This window comes from Saccoglossus kowalevskii, chromosome 18 (assembly GCF_978046115.1).
Source record: "Saccoglossus kowalevskii chromosome 18, keSacKowa6.1, whole genome shotgun sequence".
Taxonomy (NCBI): domain Eukaryota; kingdom Metazoa; phylum Hemichordata; class Enteropneusta; family Harrimaniidae; genus Saccoglossus; species Saccoglossus kowalevskii.
In genome coordinates, this window is record NC_140658.1 from 1,026,620 (window position 1) to 1,044,587 (window position 17,968).

Consider the following 17,968-nt stretch of genomic DNA (forward strand, 5'->3'; position numbering starts at 1 on the left):
TGATTGTATTGGCACTAACCTTCCATCTTGTCCCGCTGTATTCACTGATTGTATTGGCACTAACCTTCCATCTTGTCCCGCTGTATTCACTGATTGTATTGGCACTAACCTTCCATCTTGTCCCGCTGTATTCACTGATTGTATTGGCACTAACCTTCCATCTTGTCCCGCTGTATTCACTGATTGTATTGGCACTAACCTTCCATCTTGTCCCGCTGTATTCACTGATTGTATTGGCACTAACCTTCCATCTTGTCCCGCTGTATTCACTGATTGTATTGGCACTAACCTTCCATCTTGTCCCGTTGTATTCACTGATTGTATTGGCACTAACCTTCCATCTTGTCCCGCTGTATTCACTGATTGTATTGGCACTAACCTTCCATCTTGTCCCGCTGTATTCACTGATTGTATTGGCACTAACCTTCCATCTTGTCCCGCTGTATTCACTGATTGTATTGGCACTAACCTTCCATCTTGTCCCGCTGTATTCACTGATTGTATTGGCACTAACCTTCCATCTTGTCCCGCTGTATTCACTGATTGTATTGGCACTAACCTTCCATCTTGTCCCGCTGTATTCACTGATTGTATTGGCACTAACCTTCCATCTTGTCCCGCTGTATTCACTGATTGTATTGGCACTAACCTTCCATCTTGTCCCGCTGTATTCACTGATTGTATTGGCACTAACCTTCCATCTTGTCCCGCTGTATTCACTGATTGTAACTTCATATTATGATATATTGTACCGTCCTCATTAAAAACATTAAACATCATGAGTTACAAAATAATCTTATAGAAAAAGAAATGCGACAAATTCCCAACCAATATCTAAACTCAAATATCACATACGAAGAAATTCTTAGTACTGTTAGCAAACTAAAAAACAATAAATCAGCTGCTGATGACAGCATTGCCAATGAAATGTTGAAAACCAAAAATAAGTTAATGATAAGATGTTTACAGAAACTTTTCAACTGTATTCTAGATAGTGGAAAATTTCCTGAAACCTGGAAATCTATGATTCTTGTTTCATTACACAAATCAGGTGACAAATTAAATCTTGGTAATTATAGAGCTATTGCATTAACAAGTTGTCTCTCAAAACTATTTACTGGCATAATGAATCAAAGATAGACCACATACTTGGAAGAAAATAAATTATTTACCGACATGCAGTTTGGCTTTAGGAAAGACAGGAGAATGACAGACGCAATTTTCCTGATAAAAACAGCAGTTGAAAAAACTTTATTTAACATTTTTCTGAACGATCTGCCAGAATTATTTGGGGATCATATTAATAAACCAGTTCTAATGGGCGGGAAACCTATAAATTGCATCCAATATGCAGATGATCTTGCACTTATTTCAGAAACGAAAGACGGCCTACAAAGCTGTCTGAACAAATTAAATGACTATTGTATAAATTGGAATTTAGAAGTAAACGTAAAGAAAACTAAAGTCATGGTATTTAATTGCAGCAACAGACTGATTAAAAACATGAATTTTAAAATCAACAACCAAGACATAACAGCTGTTAGCGAGTTTTGCTATTTAGGGGCAATATTTACTCCAAATGAGAAATTTAAAACAAACTTATCTATGTTAAAAAATAAATCAATGAAGGCTCTTTTCAGCATCAGACAAACAGTCTTAGACCACAAAATAATCTCACCAGCACTTAGTTTGAAAATTCTCGACCAATTAATTTCACCTATACTCATAAATCTGGGTCAATGAAATCACAACTGACAGTAACAGTTTAGAGCAAGTTTGCAGTCATTTTTACAGGTTTATCCTAGGAGTGAGTAAAATGACGCCAATTAGTGGTTTGAAAGCAGAACTTGGTAGGTTACCAGTAAAATTAAAAATTAATTTGGCTCAAATTAAATACTGGCATAGACTATATAGTCTGCCTGATAATCACATTTTAAAATTAGCCCTGGATGAAATGAGAAAAATTAATTCAAACTGGGTAAGGAATATTAATGCTACACTGGGACATGATCTAATTAAAATAAAAAATGATCACAATATGGAAAATTGGAATCAAATACTAAAAAAAGTAAAACTCAGACTATCTGAGATTTATATTCAAAGATGGAGAGAAGAACTAAATTTCAGTGAAACCAATGAAAATAGGGGAACAAAACTGAGAACATACAAACTATTCAAAGTAAGTTATAATATGGAAAATTATTTGCAAAACATTTCAAATTTCAGCCTCAGGAAAATGCTTTCAAAATTCCGTCCACAACTTAGAAATAGAATTAGGTAGAAGAACAAAGCCCAAAATAGAATTAGAAAATAAACACTGTAATAAATGTAACACTAAAGCAATAGGAGATGAAAAACATTTCCTGCTATTTTGTACTGGCTACATAGAACAAAGAAAAAAACTGTTTGATGAGTGTTCAATAAATATTTACACAATGGATGTGAATTCCATATTTAAAAAGATTATGGAGAATAATATAGCTTTAGCAAAATACTTAAAGAGCACAATTTTTAAAACCACAGAAAGTAATTAATTTATTTTTTTCTTTTATTTTACTAACATTTTATTTGTATCTCTTGTGTATTGTATGTTTTTTATTTCTTTGTATTTATATTCCTTACCATACAAAAACCCTCTGAAGGTTTTTAGTAGTGTAATAAAGTTATTATTATTAAACTCACAAAAAATGTCACTCTCACCCCTACAGACCTTAACCAAGCCATGGACCCCATGGAATTTCTTATTAAATAATTTGCAAAAGGTTGAATTAATTTATAAATTGCTAAACAAAAATAAAATTGGCTTAATGCTCCGCTGACAGTCCCAATATCATATTCATGACGAAACAGTGATTTGAGGAACAGTTTGGTTCAAAGTTTTTTGTACCTAGAGGAGGGGGCTGCAATTTTCTGAAAAGTCATATCCATCATTTTATTAATGTATTTAGTGATTTGAGCTGATATTAATTTTCTTGAATGCAACCCAGGTGGTTTTAATATGAGTGAAGGGGATTTCTGTCTTAATGAAGAGGAGGACACATCGTCTGATAGTGGATATGATGTCCCCAGAATGTCAAGAATTTATGCAAGTAAACCAGCAATGGATCCAGCATCTCTCAAACCACAAGATTTCCAGGTAAAAATATGTACATTGGATAAGATTACATTTCTTATTTTGTATTCTGTTTATGCACATTTCACATTAGATTGTGGTTGATTTATGTGTAACTCAGCCCTGTCTGTGCAAGGCACATGGTATTTTATTATTGGCTTTTTCACTTTTCACTATATAATAAAAATAAAGTAAATTTTTGTTTGGTTCTGAATTTCTCCAAAACCTGCAATCAGGTCAAACAAGCTCTGACATTCATGGCTTAAGATGCCATTCATCATAGTCTTGAATCAGAATTGTGAGGTTCTAAGCATAGTTGGTCATTATGTGTTTTAACTGGGTGACCTTAACACATTTTCTGCTGTCTTTTGTTTTCTATTCATTTTGATATGGCTTTCAGCTGGCAATGTTTTAATATTGTTTACTACATAAGACTCATTGAATTACAAGTTTATGCATCTTTATATGTATTTGTTGTTGTTTAATCTGATGACATACGCAGTGGGTGGGTTAATCTCTATATCATATGTATTGTAGATTTCCATCACAGTAATAGAAGCACGACAGTTAGCAGGACTCAACATTGATCCTTTGGTATGTGTTGTTGTCGGTGATCAAAAGAAATACACAAGCGTCAAACATTCAACAAATTGTCCCTACTTCAATGAGGTGAGTATATTTTGAGAAAGGTAGGCTAATAAAAAAACCTAATGAGTTAAATCCACAAGTGAAAGATATGACATTAGTGTTATTTTTTTTTTAATCTAAATTTTTAATAAAATATTCTCAAATTTTGGTGTGCAATATTTAATGACTTTCTTCATTGCTTTGGGTGTTGCATGTGTACGTTAATTTTATAGTCTTGGTCTGGTGGTTGATTGGCTTAAATAAAGTTAACATAATCATATGAGATTATCACAAGAGTACCACAAAGTATCATGAAAACAGTACATAGATCCATATGAGAAATAATTTAAATGTTCAAGCGTTGGTACATTTCAGAATGAATACAAATACAGAATTTTACGGATTCAGTGAATTCTATTGTTTTCAGTGCAAGATGTACAATAACAATAAATATTTTCTTTTCAGTATTTTGTCTTTGATTTTCATGTTGCCCCAGCAATGTTGTTTGACAAGATAATCAAACTCCAGGTAAATGTTTTCTAATGTTTTCACTTACAATATTAGACAATACACAGTAACAACATAGACCTAAAATCAATGGTTACAATGGAATTGTGAAAATATTGAAATAAACTGCAGCTGTTTCTTTCCAACCCTACATGTATACTGTGATACATTCTGGAATTTATTTTTATTTTTTTTTTGTAGGCACTTCATTCTCGTAATGTACTTAGAGCGGGTACTGTGATTGGTCAGTTCAAATTTGATGTTGGTACTGTGTATCAGGCCCCAGGTAAGTTCTTTTTTGCTTTATAATTATTGGTATGTATTGTCTAGTAATTGACTGATTTCTGTGCAATAATCTTATGTTCATGGGTGTATCTTTTCCATTTAACAATCTGTTTTACCAATAATATGTTCAGTGACAGGATTATATTTTGTATTGTGCGCTTATAGCACTGTTTAAATGTTTGCGTGTCACATTAATAACTTTGAATGCGTTCATTGCTGGTGACTGGTTTACTCTAGTTTTTGGAAAATTTGAATGATCGAATGCATGCTGATACAGTTTTTAGGAGGATTTCTGGTACAGTTTTTAGGAGGAGTTATAGTACAGTTTTTTAAAGGAGTTCTGGTACAGTTTTTTAAAGGAGTGCTGGTACAGTTTTTGGGAAAAGTGCTGGTACAGTTTTTGAGAGGAGTTCTGGTACAGTTTTTGGGAAGAGTGCTGGTACAGTTTTTGGGAGGAGTTTTTGGGAGGAGTTCTGGTACAGTTTTTGAGAGGAGTTCTGGTACAGTTTTTTAAAGGAGTTCTGGTACAGATTTTGGGAAAAGTTCTGGTACAGTTTTTGGGAAGAGTGCTGGTACAGTTTTTGGGAGGAGTTCTGGTACAGTTTTTGGGAGGAGTGCCTGGTACAGTTTTTGAGAGGAGTTCTGGTACAGTTTTTGAGAGGAGTTCTGGTACAGTTTTTGGGAAGAGTTCTGGTACAGTTTTTGAGAGGAGTTCTGGTACAGTTTTTGGGAAGAGTGCTGGTACAGTTTTTGGGAGGAGTTTTTGGGAGGAGTTCTGGTACAGTTTTTGAGAGGAGTTCTGGTACAGTTTTTTAAAGGAGTGCTGGTACAGTTTTTTAAAGGAGTGCTGGTACAGTTTTTGGGAAGAGTTTTTGAGAGGAGTTCTGGTACAGTTTTTGAGAGGAGTTCTGGTACAGTTTTTAAGAGTGCTCGTACAGTTTTTGGGAGGAGTTCTGGTACAGTTTTTGTGAGGAGTTCTGGTACAGTTTTTGAGAGCAGTTCTGGTACAGTTTTTGAGAGGAGTTCTGGTACAGTTTTTTAAAGGAGTGCTGGTACAGTTTTTGGGAAGAGTTTTTGAGAGGAGTTCTGGTACAGTTTTTGAGAGGAGTTCTGGTACAGTTTTTGGGAAGAGTGCTGGTACAGTTTTTGAGAGGAGTTTTTGGGAGGAGTTCTGGTACAGTTTTTGAGAGGAGTTCTGGTACAGTTTTTTAAAGGAGTTCTGGTACAGATTTTGGGAAAAGTTCTGGTACAGTTTTTGGGAAGAGTGCTGGTACAGTTTTTGGGAGGAGTTCTGGTACAGTTTTTGGGAGGAGTGCCTGGTACAGTTTTTGAGAGGAGTTCTGGTACAGTTTTTGAGAGGAGTTCTGGTACAGTTTTTGGGAAGAGTTCTGGTACAGTTTTTGAGAGGAGTTCTGGTACAGTTTTTGGGAAGAGTGCTGGTACAGTTTTTGGGAGGAGTTCTGGTACAGTTTTTGAGAGGAGTTCTGGTACAGTTTTTGAGAGGAGTTCTGGTACAGTTTTTTAAAGGAGTGCTGGTACAGTTTTTTAAAGGAGTGCTGGTACAGTTTTTGGGAAGAGTTTTTGAGAGGAGTTCTGGTACAGTTTTTGAGAGTGCTGGTACAGTTTTTGGGAGGAGTTCTGGTACAGTTTTTGTGAGGAGTTCTGGTACAGTTTTTGAGAGGAGTTCTGTTACAGTTTTTGAGAGGAGTTCTGGTACAGTTTTTTAAAGGAGTGCTGGTACAGTTTTTGGGAAGAGTTTTTGAGAGGAGTTCTGGTACAGTTTTTGAGAGGAGTTCTGGTACAGTTTTTAAGAGTGCTGGTACAGTTTTTGGGAGGAGTTCTGGTACAGTTTTTGTGAGGAGTTCTGGTACAGTTTTTGAGAGGAGTTCTGGTACAGTTTTTGGGAGGAGTTCTGGTACAGTTTTTGAGAGGAGTTCTGGTACAGTTTTTGAGAGGAGTTCTGGTACAGTTTTTGGGAGGAGTGCTGGTACAGTTTTTAGGAGGAGTGCTGGTACAGTTTTTGCGAGGAGTTCTGGTACAGTTTCTGAGAGGAGTTCTGGTACAGTTTTTGGGAGGAGTTCTGGTTTAGTTTTTTGGAGGAGTGCCTGGTACAGTTTTTGGGAGGAGTTCTGGTACAGTTTTTGCGAGGAGTGCCTGGTACAGTTTTTGAGAGGAGTTCTGGTACAGTTTTTGAGAGTAGTTCTGGTACAGTTTTTGGGAGGAGTGCTGGTACAGTTTTTGGGAGGAGTGCCTGGTACAGTTTTTGCGAGGAGTTCTGGTACAGTTTTTGAGAGGAGTTCTGGTACAGTTTTTGCGAGGAATTTTGGTACAGTTTTTTAGAGGAGTGCTGGTACAGTTTTGGGAGGAGTGCTGGTACAGTTTTTAGGAGGAGTGCTGGTACAGTTTTTAGGAGGAGTTCTGGTACAGTTATTAGGAGGAGTTCTGGTACAGTTTTTGAGAGGAGTTCTGGTACAGTTTTTGAGAAGAGTTCTGGTACAGTTTTTGGGAGGAGTTCTGGTACAGTTTTTGGGAGGAGTGCTGGTACAGTTTTTGCGAGGAGTGCCTGGTACAGTTTTTGAGAGGAGTTCTGGTACAGTTTTTGAGAGGAGTTCTGGTACAGTTTTTGGGAGGAGTTCTGGTACAGTTTTTGCGAGGAGTGCCTGGTACAGTTTTTGCGAGGAGTTCTGGTACAGTTTTTGAGAGGAGTTCTGGTACAGTTTTTGCGAGGAGTGTTGGTACAGTTATTAGGAAGAGTTCTGGTACAGTTTTTGGGAGGAGTGCCTGGTACAGTTTTTGGGAGGAATTCTGGTACAGTTTTTGGGAGGAGTTCTGATACAGTTTTTGGGAGGAGTGCCTGGTACAGTTTTTGGGAGGAATTCTGGTACAGTTTTTGGGAGGAGTTCTGATACAGTTTTTGAGAGGAGTTCTGGTACAGTTTTTGGGAGGAGTGCCTGGTACAGTTTTTGGGAGGAGTGCTGGTACAGTTTTTGCGAGGAGTTCTGGTACAGTTTTTGAGAGGAGTTCTGGTACAGTTTTTGGGAGGAGTTCTGGTACAGTTTTTGAGAGGAGTTCTGGTACAGTTTTTGGGAGGAGTTCTGGTACAGTTTTTGGGAGGAGTGCTGGTACAGTTTTTGAGAGGAGTTCTGGTACAGTTTTTGCGAGGAGTGCCTGGGACAGTTTTTGAGAGGAGTTCTGGTACAGTTTTTGGGAGGAATTCTGGTACAGCTTTTGGGAGGAGTGCCTGGTACAGTTTTTGGGAGGAGTGCTGGTACAGTTTTTGCGAGTTCTGGTACAGTTTTTGAGAGGAGTTCTGGTACAGTTTTTGGGAGGAGTTCTGGTACAGTTTTTGAGAGGAGTTCTGGTACAGTTTTTGCGAGGAGTTCTGGTACAGTTTTTGGGAGGAGTGCTGGTACAGTTTTTGGGAGGAGTTCTGGTACAGTTTTTGGGAGGAGTGCATGGTAGAGTTTTTGAGAGGAGTTCTGGTACAGTTTTTGAGAGGAGTTCTGGTACAGTTTTTGAGAGGAGTTCTGGTACAGTTTTTGCGAGGAGTTCTGGTACAGTTTTTGGGAGGAGTTCTGGTACAGTTTTTGAGAGGAGTTCTGGTACAGTTTTTGCGAGGAGTTCTGGTACAGTTTTTGGGAGGAGTGCTGATACAGTTTTTGCGAGGAGTTTTGGTACAGTTTTTGAGAGGAGTTCTGGTACAGTTTTTGGGAGGAGTTCTGGTTTAGTTTTTTGGAGGAGTGCTTGGTACAGTTTTTGGGAGGAGTTCTGGTACAGTTTTTGGGAGGAGTTCTGGTACAGTTTTTGAGAGGAGTTCTGGTACAGTTTTTGAGAGGAGTTCTGGTACAGTTTTTGGGAGGAGTTCTGGTACAGTTTTTTAGGAGGAGTGCTAGTACAGTTTTTGGGAGAAGTTCTGTTACACTTTTTGGTAGGAGTTCTGGTATAGTTTTTGAGAGGAGTGCCTGGTACAGTTTTTGTGAGGAGTTCTGGTACAGTTTTTGTGAGGAGTTCTGGTACAGTTTTTGGGAGGAGTGCTGGTACAGTTTTTGGGAGGAGTTCTGGTACAGTTTTTGGGAGGAGTTCTGGTACAGTTTTTGAGAGGAGTTCTGGTACTGTTTTTGAGTGGAGTTCTGGTACAGTTTTTGAGAGGAGTTCTGGTACAGTTTTTGCGAGGAGTGCCTGGTACAGTTTTTGCGAGGAGTTCTGGTACAGTTTTTGAGAGGAGTTCTGGTACAGTTTTTGCGAGGAGTGTTGGTACAGTTATTAGGAAGAGTTCTGGTACAGTTTTTGGGAGGAGTGCCTGGTACAGTTTTTGGGAGGAATTCTGGTACAGTTTTTGGGAGGAGTTCTGATACAGTTTTTGAGAGGAGTTCTGGTACAGTTTTTGGGAGGAGTTCTGGTACAGTTTTTGAGAGGAGTTCTGGCACAGTTTTTGGGAGGAGTTCTGGTACAGTTTTTGGGAGGAGTGCTGGTACAGTTTTTGAGAGGAGTTCTGGTACAGTTTTTGCGAGGAGTGCCTGGGACAGTTTTTGAGAGGAGTTCTGGTACAGTTTTTGGGAGGAATTCTGGTACAGCTTTTGGGAGGAGTGCCTGGTACAGTTTTTGGGAGGAGTTCTGGTACAGTTTTTGAGAGGAGTTCTGGTACTGTTTTTGAGTGGAGTTCTGGTACAGTTTTTGAGAGGAGTTCTGGTACAGTTTTTGCGAGGAGTGCCTGGTACAGTTTTTGCGAGGAGTTCTGGTACAGTTTTTGGGAGGAATTCTGGTACAGTTTTTGGGAGGAGTGCTGATACAGTTTTTGAGAGGAGTTCTGGTACAGTTTTTGGGAGGAGTGCCTGGTACAGTTTTTGGGAGGAGTGCTGGTACAGTTTTTGCGAGGAGTTCTGGTACAGTTTTTGAGAGGAGTTCTGGTACAGTTTTTGGGAGGAGTTCTGGTACAGTTTTTGAGAGGAGTTCTGGTACAGTTTTTTAAAGGAGTTCTGGTACAGATTTTGGGAAAAGTTCTGGTACAGTTTTTGGGAAGAGTGCTGGTACAGTTTTTGGGAGGAGTTCTGGTACAGTTTTTGGGAGGAGTGCCTGGTACAGTTTTTGAGAGGAGTTCTGGTACAGTTTTTGAGAGGAGTTCTGGTACAGTTTTTGGGAAGAGTTCTGGTACAGTTTTTGAGAGGAGTTCTGGTACAGTTTTTGGGAAGAGTGCTGGTACAGTTTTTGGGAGGAGTTTTTGGGAGGAGTTCTGGTACAGTTTTTGAGAGGAGTTCTGGTACAGTTTTTTAAAGGAGTGCTGGTACAGTTTTTTAAAGGAGTGCTGGTACAGTTTTTGGGAAGAGTTTTTGAGAGGAGTTCTGGTACAGTTTTTGAGAGGAGTTCTGGTACAGTTTTTAAGAGTGCTCGTACAGTTTTTGGGAGGAGTTCTGGTACAGTTTTTGTGAGGAGTTCTGGTACAGTTTTTGAGAGCAGTTCTGGTACAGTTTTTGAGAGGAGTTCTGGTACAGTTTTTTAAAGGAGTGCTGGTACAGTTTTTGGGAAGAGTTTTTGAGAGGAGTTCTGGTACAGTTTTTGAGAGGAGTTCTGGTACAGTTTTTGGGAAGAGTGCTGGTACAGTTTTTGAGAGGAGTTTTTGGGAGGAGTTCTGGTACAGTTTTTGAGAGGAGTTCTGGTACAGTTTTTTAAAGGAGTTCTGGTACAGATTTTGGGAAAAGTTCTGGTACAGTTTTTGGGAAGAGTGCTGGTACAGTTTTTGGGAGGAGTTCTGGTACAGTTTTTGGGAGGAGTGCCTGGTACAGTTTTTGAGAGGAGTTCTGGTACAGTTTTTGAGAGGAGTTCTGGTACAGTTTTTGGGAAGAGTTCTGGTACAGTTTTTGAGAGGAGTTCTGGTACAGTTTTTGGGAAGAGTGCTGGTACAGTTTTTGGGAGGAGTTCTGGTACAGTTTTTGAGAGGAGTTCTGGTACAGTTTTTGAGAGGAGTTCTGGTACAGTTTTTTAAAGGAGTGCTGGTACAGTTTTTTAAAGGAGTGCTGGTACAGTTTTTGGGAAGAGTTTTTGAGAGGAGTTCTGGTACAGTTTTTGAGAGTGCTGGTACAGTTTTTGGGAGGAGTTCTGGTACAGTTTTTGTGAGGAGTTCTGGTACAGTTTTTGAGAGGAGTTCTGTTACAGTTTTTGAGAGGAGTTCTGGTACAGTTTTTTAAAGGAGTGCTGGTACAGTTTTTGGGAAGAGTTTTTGAGAGGAGTTCTGGTACAGTTTTTGAGAGGAGTTCTGGTACAGTTTTTAAGAGTGCTGGTACAGTTTTTGGGAGGAGTTCTGGTACAGTTTTTGTGAGGAGTTCTGGTACAGTTTTTGAGAGGAGTTCTGGTACAGTTTTTGGGAGGAGTTCTGGTACAGTTTTTGAGAGGAGTTCTGGTACAGTTTTTGAGAGGAGTTCTGGTACAGTTTTTGGGAGGAGTGCTGGTACAGTTTTTAGGAGGAGTGCTGGTACAGTTTTTGCGAGGAGTTCTGGTACAGTTTCTGAGAGGAGTTCTGGTACAGTTTTTGGGAGGAGTTCTGGTTTAGTTTTTTGGAGGAGTGCCTGGTACAGTTTTTGGGAGGAGTTCTGGTACAGTTTTTGCGAGGAGTGCCTGGTACAGTTTTTGAGAGGAGTTCTGGTACAGTTTTTGAGAGTAGTTCTGGTACAGTTTTTGGGAGGAGTGCTGGTACAGTTTTTGGGAGGAGTGCCTGGTACAGTTTTTGCGAGGAGTTCTGGTACAGTTTTTGAGAGGAGTTCTGGTACAGTTTTTGCGAGGAATTTTGGTACAGTTTTTTAGAGGAGTGCTGGTACAGTTTTGGGAGGAGTGCTGGTACAGTTTTTAGGAGGAGTGCTGGTACAGTTTTTAGGAGGAGTTCTGGTACAGTTATTAGGAGGAGTTCTGGTACAGTTTTTGAGAGGAGTTCTGGTACAGTTTTTGAGAAGAGTTCTGGTACAGTTTTTGGGAGGAGTTCTGGTACAGTTTTTGGGAGGAGTGCTGGTACAGTTTTTGCGAGGAGTGCCTGGTACAGTTTTTGAGAGGAGTTCTGGTACAGTTTTTGAGAGGAGTTCTGGTACAGTTTTTGGGAGGAGTTCTGGTACAGTTTTTGCGAGGAGTGCCTGGTACAGTTTTTGCGAGGAGTTCTGGTACAGTTTTTGAGAGGAGTTCTGGTACAGTTTTTGCGAGGAGTGTTGGTACAGTTATTAGGAAGAGTTCTGGTACAGTTTTTGGGAGGAGTGCCTGGTACAGTTTTTGGGAGGAATTCTGGTACAGTTTTTGGGAGGAGTTCTGATACAGTTTTTGGGAGGAGTGCCTGGTACAGTTTTTGGGAGGAATTCTGGTACAGTTTTTGGGAGGAGTTCTGATACAGTTTTTGAGAGGAGTTCTGGTACAGTTTTTGGGAGGAGTGCCTGGTACAGTTTTTGGGAGGAGTGCTGGTACAGTTTTTGCGAGGAGTTCTGGTACAGTTTTTGAGAGGAGTTCTGGTACAGTTTTTGGGAGGAGTTCTGGTACAGTTTTTGAGAGGAGTTCTGGTACAGTTTTTGGGAGGAGTTCTGGTACAGTTTTTGGGAGGAGTGCTGGTACAGTTTTTGAGAGGAGTTCTGGTACAGTTTTTGCGAGGAGTGCCTGGGACAGTTTTTGAGAGGAGTTCTGGTACAGTTTTTGGGAGGAATTCTGGTACAGCTTTTGGGAGGAGTGCCTGGTACAGTTTTTGGGAGGAGTGCTGGTACAGTTTTTGCGAGTTCTGGTACAGTTTTTGAGAGGAGTTCTGGTACAGTTTTTGGGAGGAGTTCTGGTACAGTTTTTGAGAGGAGTTCTGGTACAGTTTTTGCGAGGAGTTCTGGTACAGTTTTTGGGAGGAGTGCTGGTACAGTTTTTGGGAGGAGTTCTGGTACAGTTTTTGGGAGGAGTGCATGGTAGAGTTTTTGAGAGGAGTTCTGGTACAGTTTTTGAGAGGAGTTCTGGTACAGTTTTTGAGAGGAGTTCTGGTACAGTTTTTGCGAGGAGTTCTGGTACAGTTTTTGGGAGGAGTTCTGGTACAGTTTTTGAGAGGAGTTCTGGTACAGTTTTTGCGAGGAGTTCTGGTACAGTTTTTGGGAGGAGTGCTGATACAGTTTTTGCGAGGAGTTTTGGTACAGTTTTTGAGAGGAGTTCTGGTACAGTTTTTGGGAGGAGTTCTGGTTTAGTTTTTTGGAGGAGTGCTTGGTACAGTTTTTGGGAGGAGTTCTGGTACAGTTTTTGGGAGGAGTTCTGGTACAGTTTTTGAGAGGAGTTCTGGTACAGTTTTTGAGAGGAGTTCTGGTACAGTTTTTGGGAGGAGTTCTGGTACAGTTTTTTAGGAGGAGTGCTAGTACAGTTTTTGGGAGAAGTTCTGTTACACTTTTTGGTAGGAGTTCTGGTATAGTTTTTGAGAGGAGTGCCTGGTACAGTTTTTGTGAGGAGTTCTGGTACAGTTTTTGTGAGGAGTTCTGGTACAGTTTTTGGGAGGAGTGCTGGTACAGTTTTTGGGAGGAGTTCTGGTACAGTTTTTGGGAGGAGTTCTGGTACAGTTTTTGAGAGGAGTTCTGGTACTGTTTTTGAGTGGAGTTCTGGTACAGTTTTTGAGAGGAGTTCTGGTACAGTTTTTGCGAGGAGTGCCTGGTACAGTTTTTGCGAGGAGTTCTGGTACAGTTTTTGAGAGGAGTTCTGGTACAGTTTTTGCGAGGAGTGTTGGTACAGTTATTAGGAAGAGTTCTGGTACAGTTTTTGGGAGGAGTGCCTGGTACAGTTTTTGGGAGGAATTCTGGTACAGTTTTTGGGAGGAGTTCTGATACAGTTTTTGAGAGGAGTTCTGGTACAGTTTTTGGGAGGAGTTCTGGTACAGTTTTTGAGAGGAGTTCTGGCACAGTTTTTGGGAGGAGTTCTGGTACAGTTTTTGGGAGGAGTGCTGGTACAGTTTTTGAGAGGAGTTCTGGTACAGTTTTTGCGAGGAGTGCCTGGGACAGTTTTTGAGAGGAGTTCTGGTACAGTTTTTGGGAGGAATTCTGGTACAGCTTTTGGGAGGAGTGCCTGGTACAGTTTTTGGGAGGAGTTCTGGTACAGTTTTTGAGAGGAGTTCTGGTACTGTTTTTGAGTGGAGTTCTGGTACAGTTTTTGAGAGGAGTTCTGGTACAGTTTTTGCGAGGAGTGCCTGGTACAGTTTTTGCGAGGAGTTCTGGTACAGTTTTTGGGAGGAATTCTGGTACAGTTTTTGGGAGGAGTGCTGATACAGTTTTTGAGAGGAGTTCTGGTACAGTTTTTGGGAGGAGTGCCTGGTACAGTTTTTGGGAGGAGTGCTGGTACAGTTTTTGCGAGGAGTTCTGGTACAGTTTTTGAGAGGAGTTCTGGTACAGTTTTTGGGAGGAGTTCTGGTACAGTTTTTGAGAGGAGTTCTGGCACAGTTTTTGGGAGGAGTTCTGGTACAGCTTTTGGGAGGAGTGCTGGTACAGTTTTTGAGAGGAGTTCTGGTACAGTTTTTGCGACGAGTGCCTGGGACAGTTTTTGAGAGGAGTTCTGGTACAGTTTTTGGGAGGAATTCTGGTACAGCTTTTGGGAGGAGTGCCTGGTACAGTTTTTGGGAGGAGTGCTGGTACAGTTTTTGCGAGTTCTGGTACAGTTTTTGAGAGGAGTTCTGGTACAGTTTTTGGGAGGAGTTCTGGTACAGTTTTTGAGAGGAGTTCTGGTACAGTTTTTGGAAGGAGTTCTGGTACAGTTTTTGGGAGGAGTGCTGGTACAGTTTTTGGGAGGAGTTCTGGTACAGTTTTTGGGAGGAGTGCATGGTAGAGTTTTTGAGAGGAGTTCTGGTACAGTTTTTGAGAGGAGTTCTGGTACAGTTTTTGAGAGGAGTTCTGGTACAGTTTTTGCGAGGAGTTCTGGTACAGTTTTTGGGAGGAGTTCTGGTACAGTTTTTGAGAGGAGTTCTGGTACAGTTTTTGGGAGGAGTTCTGGTACAGTTTTTGGGAGGAGTGCTGATACAGTTTTTGCGAGGAGTTTTGGTACAGTTTTTGAGAGGAGTTCTGGTACAGTTTTTGGGAGGAGTTCTGGTTTAGTTTTTTGGAGGAGTGCTTGGTACAGTTTTTGGGAGGAGTTCTGGTACAGTTTTTGGGAGGAGTTCTGGTACAGTTTTTGAGAGGAGTTCTGGTACAGTTTTTGAGAGGAGTTCTGGTACAGTTTTTGGGAGGAGTTCTGGTACAGTTTTTTAGGAGGAGTGCTAGTACAGTTTTTGGGAGAAGTTCTGTTACACTTTTTGGTAGGAGTTCTGGTACAGTTTTTGAGAGGAGTGCCTGGTACAGTTTTTGTGAGGAGTTCTGGTACAGTTTTTGTGAGGAGTTCTGGTACAGTTTTTGGGAGGAGTGCTGGTACAGTTTTTGGGAGGAGTTCTGGTACAGTTTTTGGGAGGAGTTCTGGTACAGTTTTTGAGAGGAGTTTTGGTACTGTTTTTGAGTGGAGTTCTGGTACAGTTTTTGAGAGGAGTTCTGGTACAGATTTTGGGAAAAGTTCTGGTACAGTTTTTGGAAGGAGTTCTGGTACAGTTTTTGGAAGGAGTTCTGGTACAGTTTTTTATGAAATGTCACATTCTATTGTTTCCTATGCTAGATGTATAAAATGATATGTACAATGTACTTGATAATTGTGACTGATTTATTGTGAGGTTGTCATATCATGTTTATGGGTGTATTTTCTCAATGAACAGACCACCAGTTCTACCATAAATGGGCAATCTTAACAGATCCTGAAGACATGAACGGAGGACCGAAAGGATATCTAAAAGTAGATATTGCGGTTGTTGGTAAAGGTGATGGAATTAAAGTACCTCCAAAAACCAATGACGATGATGATGACATTGAATCGTAAGTTTCAACAATTTTGTAAATTATATGTTTGATATATTTTGATAATTGTTCCATCATTTTGTAGTGAAAAATCTATTGAATTTACAGATATGGTTTAATGTTTTTTTTCTTTTCATATCAGCATTGTGGTGTCACTTTTACTTCTGCCTTGCTTTGTGACTACTGTGACTTGTTATGATTATGAGATAACTGTCATTGTTCTTGACTGACCTGCAAGAATTAGCAATTATATTTCAATTCAACTAAATTAGCCAGTTAATGTTTTCTTTTGAAACAAACAAAACATCAGTAATTAAATTACTATAGATGTTTAATAAGTGATGTAACATTGGTGGCACACTGCACATAGATGTCATGCAGAGCTATAGTAATCTAAAATACAACCTAAAAAAAGGCCGTGCTGTAGTGAAAAAAAGGCAAAAGGTTATACCATATCTCTTCTCCTTCCACTAGATTAATATTTTCATTATCAGTCAATATTTTTTTATAATTTATATCATATTGATTCTAGGAAGTTCAGGCATGTTAATATCTCCCATCATGCATTAAATAGTTAATTGTATCCCAGCATGCATTACAGAATTAACTGTATCCCAGCATGCATTACAAGGAAGTTGATGTTTTGTAACCTTATATTCTATGTGTATCCCATCATGTCATATACACATGTAGTTAAACTATATCTCATCATACATCACAGGCAGCTAAATGTATCCCATCATGCACTACAAGAATTTATTCATCATACAGTCTAAGATGACTCAACATATCCCATCATGCACTACAAGAATTTATTCATCATACAGTCTAAGATGACTCAGCATATCCCATCATGCACTACAAGAATTTACTCATCATACAGTCTAAGATGACTCAACATATCCCATCATGCACTACAAGAATTTACTCATCATACAGTCTAAGATGACTCAACATATCCCATCATGCACTACAAGAATTTACTCATCATACAGTCTAAGATGACTCAGCATATCCCATCATGCACTACAAGAATTTACTCATCATACAGTCTAAGATGACTCAACATATCCCATCATGCACTACAAGAATTTACTCATCATACAGTCTAAGATGACTCAACATATCCCATCATGCACTACAAGAATTTACTCATCATACAGTCTAAGATGACTCAGCATATCCCATCATGCACTACAAGAATTTACTCATCATACAGTCTAAGATGACTCAACATATCCCATCATGCATTACAAGAATTTACTCATCATACAGTCTAAGATGACTCAACATATCCCATCATGCACTACAAGAATTTACTCATCATACAGTTTAGGATGACTCGACATATCCCATCATGCACTACAAGAATTTACTCATCATACAGTCTAAGATGACTCGACATATCCCATCATGCACTACAAGAATTTACTCATCATACAGTTTAGGATGACTCGACATATCCCATCATGCACTACAAGAATTTACTCATCATACAGTCTAAGATGACTCAACATATCCCATCATGCACTACAAGAATTTACTCATCATACAGTCTAAGATGACTCAACATATCCCATCATGCACTACAAGAATTTACTCATCATACAGTTTAGAATGACTCAACATATCCCATCATGCACTACAAGAATTTACTCATCATACAGTCTAAGATGACTCAACATATCCCATCATGCACTACAAGAATTTACTCATTATACAGTCTAAGATGACTCAACATATCCCATCATGCACTACAAGAATTTACTCATCATACTGTCTAAGATGACTCAACATATCCCATCATGCACTACAAGAATTTACTCATCATACAGTCTAAGATGACTCAGCATATCCCATCATGCACTACAAGAATTTACTCATCATACAGTCTAAGATGACTCAGCATATCCCATCATGCACTACAAGAATTTACTCATCATACAGTCTAAGATGACTCAACATATCCCATCATGCACTACAAGAATTTACTCATCGTACAGTCTAAGATGACTCAGCATATCCCATCATGCACTACAAGAATTTACTCATCATACAGTCTAAGATGACTCAGCATATCCCATCATGCACTACAAGAATTTACTCATACAGTCTAAGATGACTCAGCATATCCCATCATGCACTACAAGAATTTACTCATCATACAGTCTAAGATGACTCAGCATATCCCATCATGCACTACAAGAATTTACTCATACAGTCTAAGATGACTCAGCATATCCCATCATGCACTACAAGAATTTACTCATCATACAGTCTAAGATGACTCAACATATCCCATCATGCACTACAAGAATTTACTCATCATACAGTTTAGAATGACTCAACATATCCCATCATGCACTACAAGAATTTACTCATCATACAGTCTAAGATGACTCAACATATCCCATCATGCACTACAAGAATTTACTCATCATACAGTTTAGAATGACTCAACATATCCCATCATGCACTACAAGAATTTACTCATCATACAGTCTAAGATGACTCAACATATCCCATCATGCACTACATGATTCATTACTACATTGCATGAAGTTTCCCATTATGCATCTCAATAGTCAAT

At 39.5% G+C, this 17,968-nt stretch overlaps 1 protein-coding gene across 13 annotated transcripts in view; it reads left to right on the forward strand.

Annotated features, from left to right (window-relative positions):
• The window catches only part of LOC100329046 (otoferlin), a 317,927-nt gene that overhangs the window by 74,288 nt on the left and 225,671 nt on the right, over positions 1-17,968 (forward strand). For all 13 annotated transcript variants that reach the window (XM_085492732.1, XM_085492720.1, XM_085492731.1 and 10 more), the window contains exons 7-11: positions 2,988-3,136; positions 3,650-3,781; positions 4,205-4,267; positions 4,448-4,532; positions 15,240-15,396. In XM_085492732.1, the coding sequence (XP_085348858.1) occupies positions 2,988-3,136; positions 3,650-3,781; positions 4,205-4,267; positions 4,448-4,532; positions 15,240-15,396 (586 nt within the window). The remainder of the gene's footprint in view (positions 1-2,987; positions 3,137-3,649; positions 3,782-4,204; positions 4,268-4,447; positions 4,533-15,239; positions 15,397-17,968) is intronic.